At 48.2% G+C, this 25,519-nt stretch overlaps 1 protein-coding gene across 1 annotated transcript in view; it reads right to left on the bottom strand.

Moving 5' to 3' along the window:
* The window catches only part of TSPAN15 (tetraspanin 15), a 59,648-nt gene extending 34,135 nt beyond the window's left edge, over positions 1–25,513 (bottom strand). The window contains exon 1 of the mRNA XM_010852391.1: positions 25,401–25,513. Coding sequence (XP_010850693.1) covers positions 25,401–25,496 — 96 coding nt within the window. The 5' untranslated portion in view covers positions 25,497–25,513. The remainder of the gene's footprint in view (positions 1–25,400) is intronic.
* Positions 25,514–25,519: the final 6 nt, after the last annotated feature.

Here is a 25,519-nt window from a genome sequence, read left to right as displayed (position 1 = left end):
CAGCATCCACACCCAAACCTGGTCTCCCTGCCACTAAATCTACCAGACGGGCCTTTCACTTTGATCTGGGAGAGAATGGGTCCCAAATGTCTCTGCAAAATACAAAGGTGCCAGTAGCAGAGCAGTGCTCCCAAAAGAATCTTCTATGATGATGGTAACATCCAGTGTGGTTAGTCACTAGCCATATGGAACTAGCAAGCTCTTGAAACATGGCTTGTGTGCCCGGAAAGTTGAATTTTTCATTTTGTTGTTATTGTTTAGTTGCTAAGTCATGTCCAGCTATTTTGTGACCTCCCAGCCTCCTCCGTTCATGAGATTTTTCAGGCAAGAATACTGGAGTGGATTGCCATTTCCTTCTCCAGGAGATCTTCCCAACCCAGGGACTAAACCTGTGTCTCCTGCATTGGCAGGCAGATTCTTTACCACTGAGTCACCAGCAAAGCCCAGGTTTTTCATTTTACTTCATTTAAGACAGTTTAGATGTGACAGGGGGAGCTGGTGGTCACTGTGCTGGACAGCACAGCTCCAGAGCAGTTCTCCTTGGATGCTGCCCCTTAACATTCCTGCCTTGCTCCTTTCTGATGTAGAGACTATCCTTATCTAAGAGTCATGTGCCCTAATCATCCTACCACTAGGAAGTTTATATTCACTGACTTGCATCCAAGAGAAAGCAATCTCTTCTCTCACTTTCCCCAAGAAAGCTCAGCTCCTGCCACCCCACTTCTCTTTGCACTACAAAAAGCAGGACAGACCAGATCCAGAGCTCCCAACCCAAACTGATCTAGGGCTCATTCTGTCTCCCAGGAGGGTGCCAGACCCACCTCCAGAATGACAGGGCAGTATTCTAAGCTCTGGGGCCCTGGACTTGGTGCCATTGACCAGGCCCCAGTGCTAAATTCAGGCAGTCTGTGCGGGAGGAATAGGGTTCCTCTCAAGCCCAAGGCAAAGCCAGCCCTGGAGGAAGCAGCAGCAGACTGCTACTGCCAGCAAAAGAGCCGGCCCCTGGTCTTTGTCACCGATACTCTGCTGTCAACTCTGCCTTGACCCTGAACTTCTTCTTAAAACACAAAACAAAACAAAACAAAACTTGACATCCATGCAGAGAACTTGCTTAACTGCAACCCTTGGTCCATGACATTTTCTGACAATCTGCTTTTGTTTAGAATGTAACAGGTACCACTTACTAACTAGTCCTCCTGTCCCCATGGATCTGCTACAACTCTGCTGTCTTACACTGAGGTTCTACACATGCCTAGGTCTCTTTCTGGCTCCCAGTCTCTCCCATCAGTCAGTCTGTCTCTAAACAAACCTCCCTTCAGTAGTGACTACAGTTTTATAATATAACTGTGGCATCTGCAAGCCCACGCCCCTCCTTCCTGCCTTCTTCGGAAGCGTCCTGGATATTCTTAGACCTTGACTCTTGCGTATGTATTAGAATCATCTTATCAACTTCCTTGAAAAACATCTCCTGAGGTTTGACTGGAATCACATTGAATTTATAGATCCCTTCGGAGAAAATCGACACCTTTACCAGGTTTTCCTGCCCATAGGCATGGTTTATTCCTTCTTTATTTATATCATCTTTATTATGACCTAACAACAGTGGTCTCCACCGCCCTCAAGCTTTCCCATAGCTGTCTAGACAGATTCGGGGAGAAACTTCCTGAAGTATTACCCAGGCCTGCCTCTCCAGCTCGGCCCGGGGTGGGAAACATGGCCTTCTCTCTAAGAAGCAAAGTGGGCATAACACCCTGTTTTGCTACCCTCCTGTCACCAACAGTTACAAACACCCAGTCCTGCATGATAAATTAGGAGTCTGGGATTAACATACACACATTTGTGCATGTGTGCACGTGCTAAATTACTTCAGTCATGTCCAACTCTTTGCAACTCTATGGATTGCAGCCCACCAGGCTCCTCTGTCCATGGGATTCTCCAGGCACTGGAGAATCTGGACACTGGAGTGGGCTGCCATGCCCTCCTCCAGGGGACCTTCCTGACCCAGGAATCGAACCTATGTCTCTCACGTCTCCTGCATTGGCAGGAAGGTTCTTTACCAGAAGCATCTGTGGGAAGCCTGCATATACACATTACTATATGTAAAACAGATAATCAACATGGACCCACTATAGCACAGGGAACTCTAGTTAATATTCTTAAATGACTTATAATGGAAAAGAATCTGAAAAAGAATGAATATCACTGAATCACTTTGCTGTACACCTGAAACTAACCCAACACTGTAAATCAACTATACTCTGATATAAAATAAAAATTAGATTAAAAAGATAAAAGACCCACACACATATCTGTTCTCTGTATTGTGAAGTTTTTTTGGAGGTCTGCCTTGTCACTTTCTCTAAATGATCTTCCACATTCCTATAATAATAATAAAAAGACTCCTACAAGCACGCAGCACATTCCAGGCTGTGAAAGAGCTACACTGGGAGGTTTGCAAGCCCCAACTACTCAACCCAGCAGGAGCAGAGTGGAATGTCTAATCACAAACAAATGAAGCACTGGAAGTTAAGATCTGATGGAGGCCGGACTCTCTTTGAGAAGCGTTCAGGGGCAGGCAGATGGGAAATGGTATAACAAACAGCTAGGGAAAATATTCTGAAACAAGAGGCCTGGCAGTGTCTTCCTCCTGGGAAATGAGAGCAGGTCCATTGGAGCTGAGCCTGTACAGGAGTTTGACTTCACACTACTGGACGTTCCACCAACACAGGGACCAGCCGCCAGATCTACCGGAGGAATGAATCTGAGAAATGCTATTGCTTTAGATGCCTACAAACCCAAAGAAGAAGCTAATGATCCCACTCCAGAGTACTCTGAAGCTTCAGGATAAAATGACTTACAGTCCTGAAAACTCACATTAAAAAGAGAATCGAGGTGCTCAGAAAGATAGGTGTCTTATGTTATCAAGACCTGAGGCAGGTAACCCTAATTCATTACAGTGAATAAGAGCAGATTTCCCAGAGGAACCTCCATTTAAAAATAATACTAACAAGACTTATCTGGTTAATCTGAAAACAGAAACAGCCAAGGGGCAAAGGAGAGCCAAGAACATGTCACCTCTACCCAACAGACACTTCTCCCTGGTTTTTCTTTTCCCTGCCCTCTCTGGATCCCCCTCCTCTCCACTGTCCACAGGTCAGCACCAGGAAAGTCACACCCCACCTCCCGGCGCTGTATTACCATGGCACCTGGGTGATTATCTCCCCAGGTCTCAGCCCAGGCACAGTGCCTCCTGCTGGAGTACACTCAGGAGTACATTCTGTGCCAAACCACTGCTGGTTCCCATTCCTTTGTCCTCTGTCCCAGATGGCACAGGCTCCTCGCTCATAGCTGCAGGCCGCTGGCAGGAGTGAGTAAGATGGCCCAAGTCTCCCCTTTACTCAGACATTTCCAGACATTCTAGGAAACCCCTCAGGTCCCATTGTCCAGATGTGAATAACAACTCCATTCCTAAACCAATGCCTGAAGCAGAGGAATTACTAATTGGCTCAGACCTGCTCAAATGGACCAATCGCTGTAGCATAGAGAAGAGATTACAAATCCTGGAAAGTATTTATCTGCCTATAAACTGTACATTAAATATGAGATAATGGAGAAGGGAATGGATGCTGGGGAAATGACCTAACACCCACTGCACAGAGGCAACTCCTTGGCTAATGATGGGCAATTGCGATTCATTGCAAAGAGTCAGACACGACTGAGAGACTGAACTGAACTGAACTGAAAGCTAACATCAGCATGTATTATTATGTCATTTTTACCTTTGAGGACTACTTCTGATTCTTCTGTGTATTATCATTTATTATTCACATGATTGTTTCTCTATACTCCCCCATCCTCAACTTGTCAATCCTTAAGGCAGTGTGCTTTACTGATTTTTACTGGCAGCTTCCCAGGTCCCAAATTCTGTACATAGCAGAATGCATAAGAAAAACTGAGCTTCAGTAAATGTTAATTAAATACATGAATACGCAATAAAAATGGTTCTACCCAATGGAAAAAAATTAATAAATAAAAGCAGCCACAGGCTCACAGAGGTGACAAGTGGACTTTGTCCTCAACAATGGCCTCCAGTTCAGGTCCCAGAATCCACACCTGCCCACCAGGAACTGGGCCAGGCATCCCCATTCTTCCCTGAGACAGCACAGGATTTACCCCTGGGGACCCAAAGGTCCCTCACTCCAAAGGCTTATGACTCCAAAGAGGTCAAAGGGAAAAAGAGGCAGCATCATACATTACAAGGAGCGCTGAGGGTGGGGGAGGGGGATGAGAGGGGAGCCCTGAACTTTAATCCCAATTCTGTCACTAATCCCACGTGACCTTGGGCAAGTCCTTCCCCTCTCTGGGCCTCAATTTCCCTGCTCAAAAAGGGAGACGTTTGACCACAAGCCCTAGGATCCCTTCATTGCTCCAGGAAACCCATGCCCAGACAGCCCTCGCAAGAACCCCAGCCATCGGCAGACCATGGTGGTCCAAAATCTTTTCCGCTACTGAGTCCTTCTGCATGGGTCCGCCCTTGCTTTCCCACCTGGCCAGGAGATGCCACACTTCTGCATGAGTAGGTCCTACAGGGAACAGAGATATCCTTCCCACTCCAGCCTGATCAAGGCATACGACTCCGGCACTGCCTCCCACAGCAGCCACGGAAAGGAGACCAGCTGTTTTTGGAAATAACAAAAATGAAAGGGGCTAACACTCATCCTCCAAAGTTCATCTCAAAGACTCTTCCCCTGGGAAGACTTCCTGGATCACTCCAGCTATAGAGATCTCTCTCCACTTATGATCACCTATGAAACCACCAATGGGAAGCCCTCATTGTACTGTTATTTCCAGTACTAACTATGCCCATTGAACAAATTATTCCAGCTATTTACTACCTATTGTATACATGGTGTGGTAGCAGGACCCAGCAACACACCTACCACACCATCTTTGACTTCAACAACCTCACAGTCTGCATATATAATGCAAATGCATTAGTCCCAGAAGTCCACAGGAAGTTTAGCTTAGCTCCCAGACCATGTTATCTCCACAGAAGCCATATGAAAAGTGATTAGAGCCCAAGCCAGTTCCCAATGGCCTAATGAACCACAGTGCCCCTGAAACAAGATACCATGCAAAGGTTCCCAGCACCCAGTAGGTGCTCAATAAATGTTTCTTCTGAGTGAAGATGAAGTACTGCTGTCACTCTGACATTTCAAGGCTCAAATCAGATGCCAGAAACCATGCCCCCTTTAGAGGCACTTTGGTCCAAGGGTAAATCAGAAGAAAGGGAGTCCCAATTCTGAATTCCAAGGCATCACTCACTGATTCAACACATATTTTAGAAAGTGCCTAGTATGTCCCAGGCACTGGACATAAAAAGGTAAGATCTAGTTTCTGCCCTCAAGAAGCTCAGTCTGGTAAGACATATCTGTATACCAACAAATGCAACAGAAATGGGGAACACTGAGGGAGAGGTAACTGAGTGTGCAGAAGAGCTGGATAGGAGGAAACACTAAATCAAGGGCAATACCAGTGAGATCAAGGAAGGTCTCCTGGGGGAGGTGAGTGTGACTGAGTTCCATTTGATGAATGTAATGGACAAGCAAGAATTTCTGAAATGGATAAGGAATTTTAGATGCCCATGAAGGTGCCACGAGGAAAGCAGGTCAGCATAGTTAGAACTGAGAAGAGGCAGACAGGAGATGGAGGAGGCCAGCGAAGAGCTCAGGAGTCAGACCACCATGGCAAAGTCTCTCAGCCTAAACCAAAAAGTTCATTCATTTCTTTGATCTCTCTTTACTGACAGGTTGTGTAGGCCAGTGATTCTCCAAGTTTTTGGTCTTAGGATTCATTTTTACTCTTAAAAATTTCTGAGGACCCTAGAGTTTCTGTTTTTGGGGATTATATCTATCGATCATTTACTATATAAGAAATTAAAAGACCTATTTTAAATATTTATTAACTAATTTAGAAATAACAATAATAGATTTACATGTTAACATAAATAGCATATTTTTTGTTAAAAATTTTCCCAAAAAATTGCGAGAGGAAGGGTGGTATGGGCTTTACATTTTTGCAAATGTAAATATCTGGCTGATGAGAAGAGCTGGTAGATTCTTGAAGCTGCTCCTCACTCAATTTGCTGCCACATCACCATCATATGTCCTTGAAATTCCCCCAATCCTGAGAGGATGACAGCAGGAAAGCAAATAGCATCCTAGTATTACCACGAAAATGATTTTGACTTCACAGATCCCCTGAAAAGGCTCCACCCACCAAGGATTCCTGGAGCACACTCTGGGAGCAGCTGTTAAGAACAGGGTGCGGAGGGCTTCCCTGGTGGTCCAGTGGTTAAGACTTCACCTTCCACTGCAGGGGGTGTGGGGGTGTGGGCTCGAGCCCTGGTTGAGGAGATAAGATCCCATATGCCTGTTGGCCAAAAAAACCAAAACATAAGACAGAAGCAATACTGTAACAAATTTAATAAAGACTTTAAAAATGCTCCACATTAAAAAAAAAAAAAAAGGAATGGGGTACAGGATGGGGAGTTGGGCCCAGCTACGGAGAAGGCAATGGCACCCCACGCCAGTACTCTTGCCTGGAAAATCCCATGGACGGAGGAGCCTGGTAGGCTATAGAGCATGGGGTTGCTACCAGTCGGACACAACTGAGCGACTTCACTTTCACTTTTCACTTTCATACACTGGAGAAGGAAATGGCAACCCACTCCAGTGTTCTTGCCTGGAGAATTCCAGGGACGGCGGAGCCTGGTGGGCTGCCGTTTATGGGGTCGCACAGAGTCGGACACGACTGAAGTAACTTAGCAGCAGCAGCAGCAGTTAACCAACCGAACACAAAAGTCTCAGCTATGGGGGAGCTCATGTTCCAGTTGGGGAGAAATAAATAAATAAATAAATAAATAAATGGTATGTCTTGGTTATGAGGGCCATGAAGATAGAAACAGGAAAGGAGGCCAGGAAGGCTGATGGAGGGGGCTGGCATTTTCAATACCACAGCCAGGGAGAGTGATATTGGAGTGAAGACGTGAAGGGGTAGGGGGCTCTCTACCATCCACACAGATACACAGGTGAACATACCAAGACCTTGGAATGTGCCCATGTGTTCAGAGAATAGCTGCTCCAGCCCGATGGTAGGGAGAGCAGAGGGGAGGAGGTGAGAGGGCAGCGGTGTGGGTTGCAGAGCAGGCGGAACCTTTGAAGCTATTGAGAGGACTCTGACTTTTGCTCTGAGTGGGCGAAAGGCACTCCAAGTTTGCAGAGGAGTGATCTGATCTGACTTTGATTTTTAAATGAGTTACTCTGAAACTGCTGTGCTGAGAACTGGGGGATGGAGATATGGAATCGGAATGGTCAGGAATCTACTGCAGCAACCTAGATGCTGGTGATGGTGGCCTGGACCAGGACGGGCATGTGCAGGTAGCAAGGAGCAGGCAGACTGGACATATTCTGAAGGAGGATCACTGACATATTTTAAGCAGGGAGTCCCATGCTCAGATTTGCTTTCAAAAGTTATTTGGTAGACAGAATATTCACACAGCCTCAGGTGTCACCCACAGCTTAGGCATTCGTTATCACGGGGAAATGCATGCTTGCAATGGAGAGAACTGGGGGTCCAGCCTGGCATGGAGAGCAGCTGAGTGGCCGAGCATCACAGCTCCTATACCTCCCACATACCCTGTGCAGCACTCATACGGGAAATTTATGTTGCTGTTGTTCAGCCACTAAGTCACGTTCAACTCTTTGTGACCCCAGGGACTGCAGCACACTAGGCTTCCCTGTCCTTCACTATCTCCCGAAGTTTGCTCAAACTCATGTCCATTGAGTCAGTGATGCCATCCAACTATCTCATCTTCTGTTGCTCCTTTCCCGTCCTGCCCTTAATCTTTCCCAGCATCAGGGTCTTTTCCAGTGAGTCAGCTCTTCATATCAGGTAGCCAAAGTATTGGAGCTTCAGCTTCAGCATCAGTCCTTCCAAAGAATATTCAGGGTTGATTTCCTTTAGGATTGACTGGTTTGATCTCCGTGCTACCCAGGGGACTCTCAAGAGTCTTCTCCAGCACCACAGTTTGAAATGTATGACCTGAACCTAATTACCAGGAGATCATAAAGTAAATCCAGAATGCTGATGTTCTACAGAACAAGGGCCTGGAGGCTTCAAAGGAATCAAAAGCAGTAAAGAGAGTCTAGGTTAGGGGAGATGAAAGAGACATATCACAGCCGAAACATGTGGACCTAGATTGGGTAAAATATTCACTACAAAAGACATTTGGCGAACAAGGAGGGAAATCTGGATATGGACGGCATAGATGTTCTATCTAATGGTAATTTGTTTTCAGATGGACAATGGCAGCATGTGGAAAAATGCCCCTTTTGGAGAGCTGCTTGCTGGGGTATGTAAGGCTATGGTCACAAAAGCTGCAGTAAAAAAAAAAAAAAAAAAACAAGTATTGAGAGAGAAGGGGGAAGAAAGATAGGGAGAAAGATATTAAAACAAGATGCTAATAATAACATACAGATATTCTTTGAATTTCTCTTTCAAATTTTCTATGGGTTTCAATTTGTTTTTCAAAGTTCATTTCCCTGTCACGGCTAATTAGGTACTATTGATTTAGTGCTTTCCATCTTACACAAGAGGCTTCTCCCACTCCACCCCAACCAGACCCCAAGCAGCAAAGCCAAGGAACAAAGAGGCTCCACCCCACACATCCATACGCGCTGGTTATCTGCAAACAGAGCATCTATGAGGTGTCCCTGCAGACTGCAGGCAGCCAGACCCGGGTCTCATAGCTCTTCAGAACATCGCCCCACAGCACCTGGCACAGGACCCAGCACGTGCCACTGGTGATTGGGGCGGGGGTGAGGGGATGGGACTCGGGAGTCCTGTGTCTAGGCTCCAACCACTGAGCAGTTCTCCTTCCAACAGGAAGAGGCAGGAAGAGGGCTCATGCAGGCAGGGCTGGCAGATCCACTTGTATATCCAGGCCCAGCAAGCCTCTCCCTCTCCACTTTCTTTCTTTTTAAAGTATTTTAAGTATTTATTTATTTGGCTGTACCGGGTCTTAGTTGCAGCACTCAGGATCGTCGATCTTCATTGCATTTAGCAGGATCTTTAATTGTGGCATTCAAACTCAGTTGTAGCATGTGGGATCGAGTTTCCTGACCAGGGATTGAACCCAGGCTCCCTGCTTTGGGAACTCGGAGTCTTAGCCACCAGATCACTAGGGAGGCCCCTCCTTCTCCACTTTCTGAATTTCCCTAAGCCAGGCCCTAATAGTACTTGGTGGATTAGGCAAATGTGGGCAAGTAACACATGATCATCTTCCCTGGGACTCCAGAATCTGTATCATTCGCGGCCTCAGAGATCACCCGTCGAGTTTCAGATGCACTGGGACCTTTTTTGTCAAAATGAGATCCAATGTAACGCTGGATCCTGATTATTTTTTCTAATGCACTGTGAGAAACATCTTAAGGACAACTGGCGAAGTTTTCATATGGACTTGTTTTTTTATTAGGCATGATGATGGTGTTGTGGCCATATCCAAGGACATTTTTTTTAAAGGAGATGCATCCTGGATATCTGGGGTGAACTGTCTGCAACTTATTCTGACATTGCCACATGTTAAAATGATTGATTCTGGCTAGTGGGCATGGGAGATGGATGGGGAAACAGTGGAAACAGTGTCAGACTTTGTTTTTTTGGGCTCCAAAATCACTGCAGATGGTGATTGCAGCCATGAAATTAAAAGACGCTTACTCCTTGGAAGGAAAGTTATGACCAACCTAGATAGCATATTCATAAGCAGAGACATTACTTTGCCAACAAAGGCTCGTCTAGTCAAGGCTATGGTTTTTCCTGTGGTCATGTATGGATGTGAGAGTTCGACTGAAGAAAGCTGAGCACCGAAGAATTGATGCTTTTGAACTGTGGTGTTGGAGAAGACTCTTGAGAGTCCCTTGGACTGCAAGGAGATCCAACCAGTCCATTCTGAAGGAGATCAGCCCTGGGATTTCTTTGGAAGGAATGATGCTAAAGCTGAAACTCCAGTACTTTGGCCACCTCATTCGAAGAGTTGACTCATTGGAAAAGACTCTGATGCTGGGAGGGATTGGGGGCAGGAGGAGAAGGCGACGATAGAGGATGAGATGGCTAGATGGTATCACTGACTCGATGGACGTGAGTCTGGGTAAACTCCAGGGGTTGGTGATGGATAGGGAGGCCTGGCGTGCTGCAATTCATGGGGTCGAAAAGAGTCGGACACGACTGAGCGACTGAACTGACTGAACTGAGTGGGCATATATCGGAGAAGGCAATGGCAACCCACTTCAGTACTCTTACCTGGAAAGTCCCATGGACGGAGGCGCCTGGTGGGCTGCAGTCCATGTGGTTGCGAAGAGTCGGACATGACTGAGCGACTTCCCTTTCACTTTTCACTTTCATGCATTGGAGAAGGAAATGGCAACCCACTCCAGTATTCTTGCCTGGAGAATCCCATGGACAGAGGAGCCTGGCGGGCTGGTCCACGGGGCCCCAAAGAGTCGGACATGACTGAGTGACTAAGCACAGCACAGCAAAGTGGGCATATGGGTATTCACTATCATTCTTTCACTTTTTATGTTTAAAAATTTTTTTACATTAAAAATATTGAAGCAGCAAGCAAGGTCCAAGTTCCATTTCTTCTAAGAGAAGATCTGTTCACAGTCTGAGTCTCCCTTTGGCCTGGGAGGTCTCAGTGGCCACAGCCAGGGGCCGGCTCAACGAGGGCTCAGGGCCGGCAGCCTCCTCTGGCCTGGAATTAATGCCCTCACCAGATGTTCCACTAACTGCCAACCAGGACTAAATACTGGCTGTGATGAGAACCTGCCTATTACCCAATCAGCAAGAACACAGGAAAACAGCCCCGGGGGCTGTGGGACATGCTCCTCCCTATGCCTGGGGGAAAAGCCTGGAGGAAGGGACAGAGAGGGTCCCTCATTACCTTCGATTGCATCGTTTAAGGAAGTTAGGAACAGAGAAAAGGCACATGGAAACCAACAATATGAGGTCAGCCGGTGCCAGCCATGGGAGGAGGCAAAGGCCATGTGAACTGAGCTCCCTGAGGCTGCGCTGGTGGGACTGGCAAAGAGCATGTGCCAGCTGAGCCCACTCAGGAGTTGTGTGACCTTGGATAGACCACTTTCCTCTTGGAGAGTCAGCTGACTGCTGCTAATTAGGAATGATGTGTGTGTGTGTGCACACGCTGTTATGTCTGACTCTTTGTGACCCCATGGACTGTAGCCCCCAGGCTCCTCTGTCCATGGGGATTCTCCAGGCAAGAATACTGGAGTGCATTGCCATGCCCTCCTCCAGGAGATCTTCCTGACCCAGGGATCGAACCCACGTCTCTTACACTGGCAGGCAGGTTCTTTACTACTAGCACCACTTGGGAAGCTCCCAAGTACTTCCTGTATGCCTAGGAAATGTTAAATGAGTGACTAAAGGATAGAACCAAAGAACAAACAACTCATCCCCAAACAGCCCACCTCCCTTAAAAGTGTTCTCCTCCTAAGGACAAATACCTGGGACAGGAAGGCATCGAGAAGTTTGCCAGAAGAGAGAAAGGCTTTGCATTTACTTGCAAGTTCCCTAACCTCTCTGAGCCTCTCTTTACCTCAGTGTAGAATGGAGCAATAACCCTAAAACTGCTCTTAGGGTTGCTGGAGGATTAAAGGAAAGAATGTCTAAGAAACAACACAGTCTAGCACATAGGAAGGGCTCATTCATTGTTAGCTTTTAAAAGACAAGAGTCTTCCCTGGCAATCCAGGGGTTAAGACTTCTCACTTCCACTTCAGGGGACACAGCTTCAATCCCTGGTCAAGGAACTTAAGATCCCACATGCCCAGTTAAAAGGTAAATTAATACTAGAAATGTAATTTGCTTCTAAGTCACTTCAGCCATATCAGACTCTGTGCGACCCCATAGACGGCAGCCCACCAGGCTCCTCTGTCCATGGGATTTTCCAGGCAAGAGTACTGGAGTGGGTGGCCATTGCCTTCTCCAAGAAATGTAATTTAGTATATGATAAATATAATTAACACTACTGTATGTCATATATGAAACTTTTAAAAGAGTAAATCCTAAGCATTCTCATCATGAGGAAAAATTTCTCTTTTCTATTTCTTTAATTTTATATCTATTGATATATAAGATGATGGTAACTAAAGTTACTGTGATAATCATTTCATGATTTAATTCAAACCATTATCAAATCATTATGTACACCTTAAACATATACAGTCCTGTATGTCAATCATATCTCAATAAAGCTGAAATAAAAATTAAAAAGACAAAAGAGGAGGAAGCACAAGGCACAACCGGATTAGACAGAGGACAGACAAGGGGCGTTTTCTAATTGCAAAGGGAAAGCTTAATTCTAAGTAAGGTGAGCACCAAAGGAGACTGCAGTGGAAACGAAAGGCAAAAACAGGGCCACTCCTGTCTCAGGACTGTGGGCCCCTGAACAACTCCTGTCCTCATCTTCTTTCTGCTCTGATGCTAAGCCTACCTTCTCTCCAGGATGGAAAGTCAAGTGGCTGCTTCCGCCCAGAACCCAAGTCTCCACTGCTGACTAAGCCTTCCCATCAGCCGGAGCCTCCTGGGAGCTGCTGGCCGGCTCCACCCCAATCACAGAACGTCTGCCGCTGATGTGAGCACACTGCTAGGACGCAGTGAGTGCCAGCCTCTCAAGGAACAGGGACACGACTGGATCATCTGTCCCCCGACCCAGCATAGGGTCAGGCAAATACAGCTCCCTCGTCAAAGGCGGAAGAGAACCAGGTCAGAGGCACGTACAGAGTTCCCGCTGCCTGAGTTCTTTCTAGCTCTGCAGAGAAGGCCAGTCTGTGACAGGTCACACATCAGGCCTCTGCAGCAGGTGCAGCAGCAGGCCCGTTTACAGGGGAGGACACCAATAATGCCAGCGAGAGAGGAAGTCACTGGGGTGAAATCACTAAGCAGTTCCCGTTGTCCCCTCTGAATGGAGGTATTCGAACCAGAGGCACTTTCTGTGTGGTCTGGTCTCAGTTCCCTCTGCTCCCGAAGGAAGGTGTTGCTACACTAGATGCTCACCATGGCCCTTCGAAGTTCGCCCAACTGGAACTCCACCACATCCTAAATGCCCCAAGGGATGGGTGACACTCCTGTTCTGAGAGGCTGTAGGGAAAGAGCAGGTGTTTCACAGCCCCGCTCGGCAAGCAGCTTAGATTTAACTATTTCCAGAATCAGAAGCCCTTTCTGAGAGCTAACTTGTACTCTCTTCCCATGCTTTACCCTCTTTCTATCAGGCTTTCCTAGCAGAGGAAAAACCCTTGAGAAATCAGTTGTAGAGCACAGCCTTCGATCTGCGTGGGCAGAGGCTGGAAAGGGGCGGGGCCTGCGTGGAGCCGGGCTGCTTGAGGGGCGGGGCCCCAGTGGGTGGGACTATGGGCCTTCCACCTGGCCAGCCAGGCTCCTCCCCCCGCCCCACCCCTTCTCCTCCGCGTTCAGCACCTGCAGAAGGGAAAGGAATTTTCAAGGCCTTGCTCAACTGGGCCCCTCCCTAGCCAGGCAACCGGGTGAAGCAGAAAGGGCTTGCACTGGTTCTCTGGGCTGCCACAGCAAATTACCACAAAGGGCTTAGAATAACAGAAACGCATTCTCTCAAAATTCTGGAGGCCAGAAGCCTGAAACCAAGGTGTGGCAGGGCCATGCCTCCTCCAGAGGGTCCAGGGGAATATCCTCTCTCACCTCTTCCAGCTTCTGTGGGTGACTCCAGGCATTCCTTGGCCTCTGCATTCACACGGCTTTCCCCTCGGCGTGTCTGTCTTCTCTTCTGCCTCAAAGCCCTCTGCCTTTCTCTTACAAGGATGCTTGTCATTTCAGTTTAAGCCATGTTCAGTCAATCCAGGGTGACTTCATCACAAGATTCTGAGCCCAATTATATCTGCAAAGACCCTTTTCCCAAATAAGGCCACATTCACAAGTTCTGTGACATGAACATATCTTTTCTGTTGTTGTTGGGGGTGGCGGGGAGGGAACCATTCAACCCACTACAGAGCTCATGGTCAGAGTCAGAAGTCAAGTCCTCATCCTTCCACTAACTGGGCCATTACAGTGACCCCAAGCAGGTTCATCACAGCCATCTGAAACTCTGCTTCCCCTCCTTGCCGCACCTCCCCTGTAGGGTCATTACTTTAGGTCACTGATACTCAGTAGATCACAGTCAGCCTTCCAACGCAATGCCGACAGATCAGCTGTTCTCAAACTGGAGACATAATTGAAGGGGAGAAATGATCACAGCTCACCCTCTAAGTGCATGAATCCCTGACTCAAGAAACTTCAAGTCTGGTTCTATACAAAACGTCTTCAAGTTACAAAGTTAACTACAGAGAAGCGTTGCCTTTAAAGCAGATAAAGGGATGTTGTAAAGATAACAAAAGGAAAACAGAATTCTAGAACTATGGATACCCACCCACAACCAGATACATCTAGATCCCCAGAGAAGCCCAGCCTCCACACAGTCACCCAGATGCCAAGGCTGGTGGTCTCTACACACCTCCACCAGCCCCGACTGGGTGCTGCCAACACCCCCCACGCCCCCAACTTGTCCACGCCTGCCTAGCATGCTCCCTCCACTTCCAGGACAGCTCCCTCCCAGCGAGCTTCCCCTAAACAGGCACACCGACTTCCCCAGCCCACAGACACTGTCCAGATGGTCAGCAAGGTTGGGAAAACGTTCAGCAAGTCAGTCAGGATTCAGCTAGTGAGAAAGTCAGCTTGGAAACCAGGCCACTCCACCAGAATCCCCTCACAGACACCATCATGAGCTGCAGATTTTACTCCAGCAGCTCCTTAGAATCGTCTGGGGAAGTTTAAAAATTATAGGTGCCTGGGCCCCAACCCAGACCCATGGAATCAGCTGTGAAGATGGATCTTAGACACATGTACTTGTGAAATCCGCGAGATGGAGGCCTCACAGATCCAATGGCCTAGAAGGTCCTGTTTTTTGACCTCAGGAAGTGACCCAGTCTCTAAATTCGTGCCAGCCTCGGAAGCCAGCACCCTACTCCACTCCAGCCAGGTACTTGGTCCCGGTCTGTGATGGGGCAGGCTGGAGGCTGCCCTCTGCCCACCACCAAGCACAATGCGCCCTTCTCTGGGCCCAGTGCCCACCTCTCAGTGGATGCACAGGAACTGACCGCAGCCCCCTGCACTGAACCCAGTACAGCCCATCTTCTGGTAGGGATGGCAAACAGCACAGGGAGCCCTGTGACTTGTCCAAGGCCACCCGCCACATCTGGGAGGGGCTTTCCCGCAGGAAGGGGAGGGCTCTGAGAATGACCAGGCCAAGGCTGTCCTCCTTCTACCCTCTGGGCAAATGTTTACTTCCCTGCAGACTAAGATGCAAATATCTCCATTAGTAAGAAAGTCTCCTTTGGAAAGAATTAAACAAAACACAACAGGTACAATTTTCACAGTGAAACAGCTCTGGTCTCAGGGTTGGAGGCAAACAGTGGGTTGTGTCAGTCATGTCTCCCTCCCTAGGCCTCAGTCCCTTCAGCTGTAAAAGGGGAGGAGTGTCCAGCTTACAGAGTTGTTCTGAGAACCCAGAGAAGTGAAGTGCAAGTTCAGTGATGTAAGTGCAAAGTGGAGGCTCCTCCCACCCTCCAGCCTCTCTGCCAACACCCAGCAAGCTGCCACCTAGCTCCCACCCAGTGATGCCACTTCTCCCAGCATCCACGCTGATGCTTATTACACAAGACACCCTGCTAAGAGCTCTGGAGGCATTGCCCACCCAAGCCTGGTTCTGTTCAAGGTACAAGGGTTACCTCATTTCCACAGACAAGAAACTGAGGCACAGAGTTGCTTGTGACTTGTCCATGGTCACTCAGTCAATCAGACCTGCTCCCCACCCATCAAACAAGAAGCGCGCATTCTCCTAATGAGTTGCCTAGAGCTGGGCCTCCAGGCCTAGTTCCCCCAGGGGGTGTTTCTGACCTCAACAACCAGGCCCAAGAAGCATCCAATTCTGCAGTGACCCACCCTCCCCTCCTGAAGCTCATCTCCACTCCTTTCAGCCTGGCCTCTGTGCCCCTCCAGCCCAGATCCCACCTCCTGGAAGTCTCCCCAGGGCTCCTCTGCCGTCACAGCCAGTCAGGCAGAAAACCACACACCATCTCCAGCTGGCCACTGCTGCCTGATTTCAGTTTCCATCTCCCCTGTAGGCTGACCTCTTCATCTTCTCTTCTCCTAATCTGCTCCTTGGTCTCTCCTCCTCCTGGCCTAGGCAAGAAGGCCCAGCCTGGAGCTGAACAGTGCCCCTGTTGACATCATCTGTCTGACATTCTCTGGCAGGGGCAGACCCTGCCTCTAGGTTCCTGGAAGTGCTTCTCCCATCCCCTCTTCTCCCATCTGGGTGTTCTCAGCACCTTCTAGTTAGGCTAGACTCACATGCTTGGCATATGGTGCAGAGCCTCTACTGGTGCACCATTAAAGCCAAGAACTAAAGTGTAGGAAGGACCCAGCTCCTAGAAGAAGCCACACGTTCTCCCAAGTGGTCAGACTTTTCTACCCAAGGGCAAAGCCACAGCCATCTGCTCTAAGCAGGCAGAGCATCCCCAGCAGAAAGTAACCTCCTCTGATAAGACAAGTTCCAGAAGTTATCACATCTAATGTCCCAGTTCCCTTGAGCTCTGTAAGGCTCCCCAGGTAAATCTCCATCCCTCCGTGGACCAGGCCTACAGTGAGCTGGGAGCTTCCGCATCTCTCATCTTGCAGGATCCTCCCCACAGTATCCATAGATGAGTCATCTAGCAGGCTCAAGGAGTCCACTCTTTACCCAGAGTCACAGCAGAACCAGCACTTGATCCATGTCTCCAGATGGCACTGCCATCAAGTCCTGACAATGAAACCTCCCCCCTAGGTCACTCAGACCCCAGACTCCTCATATGACCAGACTCCCACCAGTCTCTCCTCCCATAATTTAGTCCTCTTAGGCTTCCTCATGTGCTGCAACCATATTTGCCTACCTCAGGGCCTGTGCACTTACTGTCCTCTCCATCTGAGATATCCTCTACAGGCCTTTGTGTGGCTGGCTCCTTCTCAGTCTTTGCATGTGTGTTCAGTTGCTCAGTCGTGTCCGATTCTTTGCGACCCTATGGGCTGTAGCCCGCCAGGCTCCTCCGTTCATGGGATTTTCCAGGCAAGAATACTGGAGTGGGCTGCCATTTTCTCCTGCAGGGGATCTTCCCAACTCATGGATCAAACCCACGTCTTCTGCATCTCCTGCATTGGCAGGCTGATTCTTTACCACTGAACCACCTGGGAAGTCTCTCGGTCTTTGAGCCCCTCATAAAGTCTTTCCTTGACCACTCCATTTAAAGTAGGAACTTCCACCTTTCCCCACTTCCTCCCTAATTTGCTCCTTAACACCTATCACAGCTATGTGTATTTAGTGGTCTGTATGTCTTCCAGACAAGTCTGTCTTGTTCACGGTTGTTTCCTGTTAACTATCACTGTGGCTGGTATACACAGTAGGCATTAAATAACTATTTTGTTGACTGAATAAGCAAACAAATGGTCCCCACCCTGGAGGGAACGGCGTGTCAAGACTGGACTCTCCTGCCTTCCATGAAGATGTCGATTTCAACCCACTCACATCCAGAGGTGCTCTCTGGGAAAGGTCTGTCTTTTCAATCCCCCATGCCCAGGCTTACCCAGAAGACATCTTTCCCCTGTATTTGGAGCCAGCTGCTCCAGAAATTTCATTATCAGTCCCTAGTCTGGTTGACTCTGAGTCCTACCCCAGGTCAGCAATTTGAGCCACCCAGGGAGAAGAGGCACTGGGCAGAGGGAAGGAGAAGGGCAGGCTGTTACTCCTGCTTCTCACGAACAACCAACCGAAGGTAGCAGTGAGGTCCCAACCCAGTCCTGCAGCATAAACAACCCTTCTCTTACAGGAAAAGGTGGGTTTACCCACAGAAGCCTCGACTAACCACAAAGAAACTTTCTTGGGGCAATACTTGCTCATCTGGAAAATAAAGGCATTAGAAAATTCTCCAAACCCCTTCAGGGGCTGCCTTCTGGATTCTCTGGATTGTAAAGGTCCTGTGGCCTGGCTAGGGGAGGGGAGGGACCTCCCTGGGCCTGAGGCCTGAGCCCAGCCCAGGCCATCTCTGGGCCCATGAGGCAAGGTGACCGCCTCCACTATGAAAGCTGCCTCACTTTCTTGAGTTTTAATATTTTCTCTTTGAAATGCTTGCCTAGAACAAGAAGGAAATAGAACTTGCCAATCAAACACATTAAAAAAAAAATTTAAATATCTACATATATGTATAAGGAAGGGGCTTCCCAAGTGGTGCTAGTGGTAAATTACCTGACTGCCAATGCAGGAGACGTAAGAGATGGGGGTTCGATCCCTGGGTTGGAAAGATCCCCTGGAGGAGGGCATGGCAACCCACTCTAGTATTCTTGCCTGAAGAATCCCATGGACGGAGGAGTCTGGCAGGCTACAGTCCATGGGGTTGCAAAGAGTCAGACACAACTGAAGTCACTTAGCACGCACGCCCAAATGTGTAATGAGGTGTCCAAATGAGTATTTACGCCAATAATGGTTCTTTTGGTGATAGAATCGAAAGTGACTTTTATTTTCATCTCTGTGCTTACCTGAATTGCTTGGAATTCTTTTTCAACTATGTGCCACATATTATTTTCACACAAACAAAGCTCTTTTCAAAACTTAAAAATTCCTGCTGCGCTCAAGAGGGAGGCCAGGTACCTAGCTCCTTCCAGAAATGCTGTTGTCCACTTATACCTGGAACCCTGACAAGTGGAGGGACCACCGGGGGATGGGGAAGGGGGATACCATTGCTGGTAGAGGTCACGGTGACCCCATGAAGAAACTGAAGTCGGGGGCTAAGTCCTGATCTGGGTCTATCATTAACTTGCTGTGGGGTTTCCGATCTTTGCTTCTCCTCTCCAGGCCTGTTTCCTTCTCAGTAAAATGAAAAGTTCACACTAGAAGGGCAAGGGCCCTTCTAATTCTCAGTCTATGGCTCTTGAGCACCAAGAAGAATAGAAAGGAAGGCAGGGAAAGAACGGCTAACTCTTAAGTAGCTGGTGTAGTGTTTATCATGTGGCAGGCATTGCTTTAAGCCCTTCCGATAATTAATCCATTTAAGGGTCTCAGGACTCTCAGGTAGGTTCTGGTATCACCCGTTTTTCAGATAAGACGACTGAGGCAGATGGAAGTTAATGCCTATGTCACTCAACCTGTAAGTGTCAGAGTCCAGATTTGAACCCAGATAGCTTGGTACAGAGTCCACACTCTTAACCATTAAACTTTGGGTAACAAGAACTATGGTAATGAGGCCCATCCTTGAAGGGACAAGAAAGACTTAATATTGCCTCCGGCATCTATAACCTCCACCACCTATCCACATCCACTTCCTTCCGGATTATCGACACCGCTCAGCCCTGACACCCTTACCCGACCGAAAACCCTATCTCATTTTAAGGGAATAGGCTTGGTGCTTTCTAGACAGCCAGTGTCTCCATGATCAGTCCAGCCCACTTTGCAAATTCAAAGCGTCAGCAAACTTGACCACTGCTGGCTACACACCCAGTTTGGCCTCTGATCTGGGCGCCCATATCTCCAATCTCTGCTTCCAAGGTACAGGTCGGGACTCAGGACCCCAATGCAACAAGCCTTTCCTGAGCACCTACTGTGTACCTGGCCCTGAGACCAGTATCTGGAAGAGGATATGAAAGAGCTACTCCCCTGACCTCCAGGAGCCCACAGTCCGGCGAGGAAAGTCATGTAAACGGATCTCTAGGATACCCTGTGGTCGGTGCTATAATTAGAGGCGTGTCCCCAGTGGGCTGAGGGCACATGTGTCAGAATGATTCACCCGTGCAGTGGGAAGAGGAGGCTCCAAGAGCCTGTGGATGAGCTCATTTCTCACTGAACTGGAAACGAGGACACCTGCAGGCTAGTGCCAGCTGTGCTGAGTGACCTCGAGACATGCCCTGTCTGAACCCCGGGGTCACCCTCTAAAAAAATGAAAGGGCCCCCAGGTGTGGCAACAGAGATCTTGTAAGTGGTTCAAGGTCATGTTCATATTGACTCACAGACTAAGAGAAGTTTTCGGTGCTCATTTCCCTTCTGATCCTTCCTATCTCGTCAAGGAGCAAATCTCGGCTTCGGTGTCAGTTTGTCTTTACACCTCTCAAAACATCTGCCAACCTGCCTTTGGGACAACCCAGCCAAGCCTCAGGTTCGCAGCCTCTAGCATGCACAGTATCTAGCTAGGATTTAATAGTTATTTTGTTCCCTGCACTGTATTTACTGCCACTGTTGCCAGCTATTTTCGATGAGGAATTTTGGTTCCCCGTTGTGTGCGTGTGTGTGTGTGTGTGTGTGTGTGTGTGCTCAGTCGTATCTGACTCTTGTGACCCCATGGATTGTAGCCCGTCAGGTTCCTCTGTCCATTGACTTTTCCAGGCAAGAATACTGGAGTGGATTGCCATGTAGACCACCAAGGGATCTTCCTGAATCAGGGCTCAAACCCAAGTCTCTTGTTTCTCCCTCATTGGCAGACGGATTTTTTACCACTGCACCATTTAGGAAGCCTTCCCCGTTGGATGTAGTGATATAAAGCCTCCTTTTAAAAATAAATTTAAGTTTAGGGAATTCCCTGGCAGTCCAGTGGTTAGAATTCCACGCTTTCACTGCCAAGGGCACAAGTTCATTCCATGGTTGGGGTACTAAGATCCTGCAAGTCACACAGGAAATAAATTTAAGTTTAAAAAGTGAATCAGTTTAAAGTAATATAATATTACACATAAATAATTTATAATACTTATAGCTTCTAGTATGGCTGTTTTAACATTAATCTAAAGTTTTAATGCACATACAAAAACAGGCAAAGCTGTTCTGTGTTATTAGACATCCCAATAGTGATTACTACTGCTGAGGGGTGGTAGCAACTGGCAGTGGACACAAGGTGGGTTTCTGCTTCTGCTGACAGTTCTGTTGGTTGACCTGGGGGCTGATTATACAGTGATGTTCGCTTTGTAAAACTTCACTAAGTTGTATACACTTAAGATGACTCATTCCCATATGTATATTATGTATTCATATAGCCTTTAACCCAGCAATTCCACTTCTAGAAATCACCCTGCAGACATACACACACATGTGCAAAATGACACATTCAAAGATGCACTATTTGCAGTAATTAAAAATTGGTCCTTAATCTTTAGTCCTGAGTCCCCAAGCTGGAGACTGATGAAATATATTTTGGCATAGCCTACAGTGAATTCTGGGCTTCCCAGACAGCCCAGATTCTTTAGTGGTAAAGAATCTGTCTGCCAATGCAGGAGACAAAAGAGATGTGGGTTTGATCCCTGGGTTAGGAAGATTCCCCTGGAGGAGGGCATGGCAGCCCACTCCAGTATTCATGCCTGGAGAATCCCATGGACAGAGGAGCCTGGCGGTCTACAGTCCATGGGGTCACAAAGAGTAGGACACAAACTGAAGCGACTTAGCATGCACCCACAGTAAATTCTACACAGCCATCAAATAGAATGAGGCAGCCCCTATCAGAGCTCCACAATTTACACGGATTTAAATTTAAGTGAAAAGGTAAGGACAGAACTGTGTACAGTATGCTACTTTGTCTGTGTGTTCAGTCGTGTCTGACTCTTTGCAACCCCAAGGACTGTAGCCCGCAGGCTCCTGTATCGATGGGATTTCCCAGGCAAGAACACTGGAGCGGGTTGCCATTTCCTTCTCCTCGGGATCTTCCTGACCCAGGTATTGAACCCATGTCTATCAAGTCTCCTGCATTGGCAGTAAGGTTCTTTACCACTAGTGCTACCTGGGAAGTCCAGAATGCAGGAGGAAAAAAAGAGTATATAACACATCCACATGTTTGTGCCTAGGATAGTATCCCAGAAAAGACTCACAAGAAACTCCTAACAGAGACTTCCCTGGCAGTCCAGTGGTTAAGATGCCATGCTTCCAATACAGGGGGTATGGTCTGATCTCTGGTTGGGGAACTAAGATCCCACATGCCACAGGGCAAGGCCAAAAAAAAAAAGGAAGACTAAAGAAACTCACAAAAGTTATGGACAGGGCATACCAGAGAGGGATTGGAGGAAGGCTTATAACTGATGATTACTCTTTCATACATTTAAATTTTGTACAATGTCCTTGCATTTCCTATTTGATATTAAGTTTTAAAGCATAAAGTCCTACAGAAGGTGCATAGCTATGGTAAAACTTTTACCTCCTTAGATACTGAGATGAAAATGTTAGCTCCTTGGGCTTACAAAGCAAGTAACCCTTGGCCCCACTGCTCCTCCCAAGGGATGGCACTGAGCTAATAAGCTTTCCTGTAATGGTTTCCAAATAACCACAAACCCAGTCTAAGACAAATCACTTAAACTGGGCCTCCACCCTGAAGTCAAATTCTGGCACCTGGAGTTGCCCTGGCAGGTGGCTGGGTTCTTGGCATGCATAAGGAGATTATTAAGCACTAATACCTCCAGGGGTGGGAAGTTAAAGATTTTTTAAGTCAGTCTCAGGTGGCTGAAAAGGGAGGATTCTGAGTTCTGAGTCCCATCCTGCTTCAGAAGAGACAGAGCAAGGGCCACAGAGTGGTCTTTTCTTAAGGCTGCAGGGACAGTGGCAAGCAGGGCCTTGAAAATTCAAGTTTCATTTTAACTGTGTGACTTTCTTTTTTATAGCACTTGCTTTGTCCACGTGTCACCTTCTCCCCACATGGCTAACCTAAGAACAATCCAGTGAGATGTGAGGCAGGATATCAGTTATCCATTTTGTAGATGGAAAAATGGAGATGCAAAGAAATTAGGAGACAAAGCTATGGTCTTTTCAGTAGTCACATATGGATGTGAGAGTTGGACCATAAAGAAGGCTGAGTGCCAAAGAATTGATGCTTTCGAATTGTGGTATTGGAAAAGACTTGAGAGTCTCTTGGACATCAAGGAGATCAAACCTGTCAATCTTAAGGGAAATCAACCTTGAGTATTCTTTGGAAGGACTGATGCTGAAGCTGAAGCTCCAATACTTTGGTCACCTGATGCAAACAGCCAACTCATTGGAAGACCCTGATGCTGGGAAAGATTGAAGGCAAAAGGAGAAGAGGGCAGCACAGGATGAGACAGTTGCATGGCATCACTGATTCAATGGACATGAACTTGAGTGAACTCCAGGAGATGCTGAGGGGCAGGGAGGCCTGGCATGCTGCAGTCCACAGGGTCAAAAAGAGTCGGACACAACTTAGCGACTGACAATGACAACGTTGAGAGAAGCGGTGAAGCCAAAAAAGTAACCCCCACCTTCTGGCTCCTGGTCTTCTCCTGTTTCCCCATCTCCCCACCCATCAACTTTAGCCTTCTCCCTGCCAACTCTGACCTACAGGGAAGGAGCTTCAGAGGCCAGACAAAGAAGGAGCAGGCAAAAAAATCCCAGAATCAGAATCAAGGGGCCCACGAGACCATCTAGCCTGGCAGTTTTTAACACTTATTATACACTTACCTGGGGACGTTAAATAAGTTTAAATAAATATGTATGCCAGGGCCCAGGCATCTAGAGTGTTTTTAAAATTCTGAGTTGATTCTGGTGTAACTTTGAGAACCACTGAGTGACAGCTCAGATCATCCCCATCCCAGTTTCACATAAAACCGTCTGCCCCTGGGACTTCCCTGGTGGTCTAGTGGCTAAGACTCCACACTCCCAATGCAGGGGGCCCAGGTTTGATCCCTGATTGAGGAACTATATCCCACATGCTGCAACTAACAGTTGGCAACTAAAGTTCCTGTGTGCCACAACTAAGACCTGGCACAGCCAAAATACAAAATAATAAATATTAAAAAACAAAACAAAACACTTCTGCCTCCCTGGACCATCCATCAGTGAGTCTGTGCTACATCCTCCAGCCCCCATACATACCGCTCATCACTCTTGCTCATTACATAGAGTCAGAGAACTGAACTAGGAGCTGGGTGAGTCAATTCACAGCTCTGAGGCCCCAAACAGGGAAGTGACTTGCCTAAGATCACCCATTGAATCAGTAACAGAACAAATCGAGAATCTGGATCTGGACACCAGGTAAGGTCACATCCACAGAGAGGTCACAAGGAAAACCTGATGGCAGATCTAGCATTTCCCGCCATAAGAAAAGACTCAGTGAAGGTTGAGAAAGAGACCAGAGTGTGCATGTGTTTGCAGGGGATGGGTGTCAGGTACCTGGGCAAGTCTGCCCTGTGGCATGTTGGGGGCAGGGGAACTATTCTAGAGTGGCAGGGCTGGCACTGGCCTGTAGAAAGAAGTCCTCATTTCTAGGAGGGGGCCCAGCCCAGTCTGAAATCTCCATAGCGAAACCCAGTCTATTGGGTCAGCTTACCAGGAGGGCCAGCTCCCCTGTCCATAATAATAACAATGGCTGAGACTTCCTGAGCTCTTTGCTGGTCCCTGTACTAAGCAATGGACTTGACCTGTTTCAGTTAATCCCCACAACCATTCAGAAAGTTGAGTATCATCTCTGTTTCTATTGGCAGATGAGGAAACCATGGCCTCAGGAGATGAAGTAACTTCCCCACTATCACTCAGCTGGAAAGTGGTAGTGGCAGGATTCGAAGCTGGTTCATGTCCAACCACAACCATCCTGTCCCCCAACAGGAGAGAAGAGAAGGTCAAGTGCAGGGGCTTTTTAAATTTCTGAGCACCTAAAAGCAGCTGGAGATCTCCTCGGACACTTCTGGTGGAATCCGCCTGACCACACCTCCCACAAAGCATCCTCCTTCCACCCTAGAGGAAACCGCGGCCCGAGGGGGAGGCATCCTCAGGGACGTCGGCAGGTATATAGTGGGACAGGATAAGGAGTCCAGGTCTCCCAACCCCAGACCACAAAGCCTGACCACTGCTCCACAGAATGATGGGGAGGCGAACTCAGTAACACCTAGCAGGCCGGGCGGGAGCGGCCAACGTGGTAACCACAGCCTACCGCACCAGCGCAGGCTGGTGGACTCTAGAACCAAACTGCTGGTCAGGTGCACACAGGTGAGCCACGCGGAGCTCCTTAGTCGTAGTCCTTACCAACAAGCTCTAAGGCTCTCCACCCGGCGGCTGAAATTCAGGCTAAGCTCAAGCAGCCAGAATTTCCTGGTTCCCAAGGAAAGTGGGACGAGAATCCAGTTGTGCGCTTCTGCCCCCTCCCTGGAGCAGACAAGTCTGCACCCAACCCAACCCGCATTCCCCACCCCCGGCGCATCGTGTGGGTGAACAAGGGAGTGCGTTCTCCCCCTCCCATCCCGGGGCCCGACTGGGGTCACTCACCCAGAACACCGTGGAGTAGATGACGAGCGAGAACTTGAGCCAGAGGTAGGAGAAGCGCGCGCAGTAGCGCACCTGCTCCGAGTCCCCGCGGGGCATCCTGGGGGGCTCCGGGGCTGGGT

This window comes from Bison bison, unplaced genomic scaffold (genome assembly GCF_000754665.1).
Source record: "Bison bison bison isolate TAMUID 2011002044 unplaced genomic scaffold, Bison_UMD1.0 scf7180017864309, whole genome shotgun sequence".
Taxonomy (NCBI): Eukaryota; Metazoa; Chordata; class Mammalia; order Artiodactyla; family Bovidae; genus Bison; species Bison bison.
Note: the sequence above shows the minus strand (reverse complement) of the source record. Positions and strands in the feature narration are given on the sequence as shown.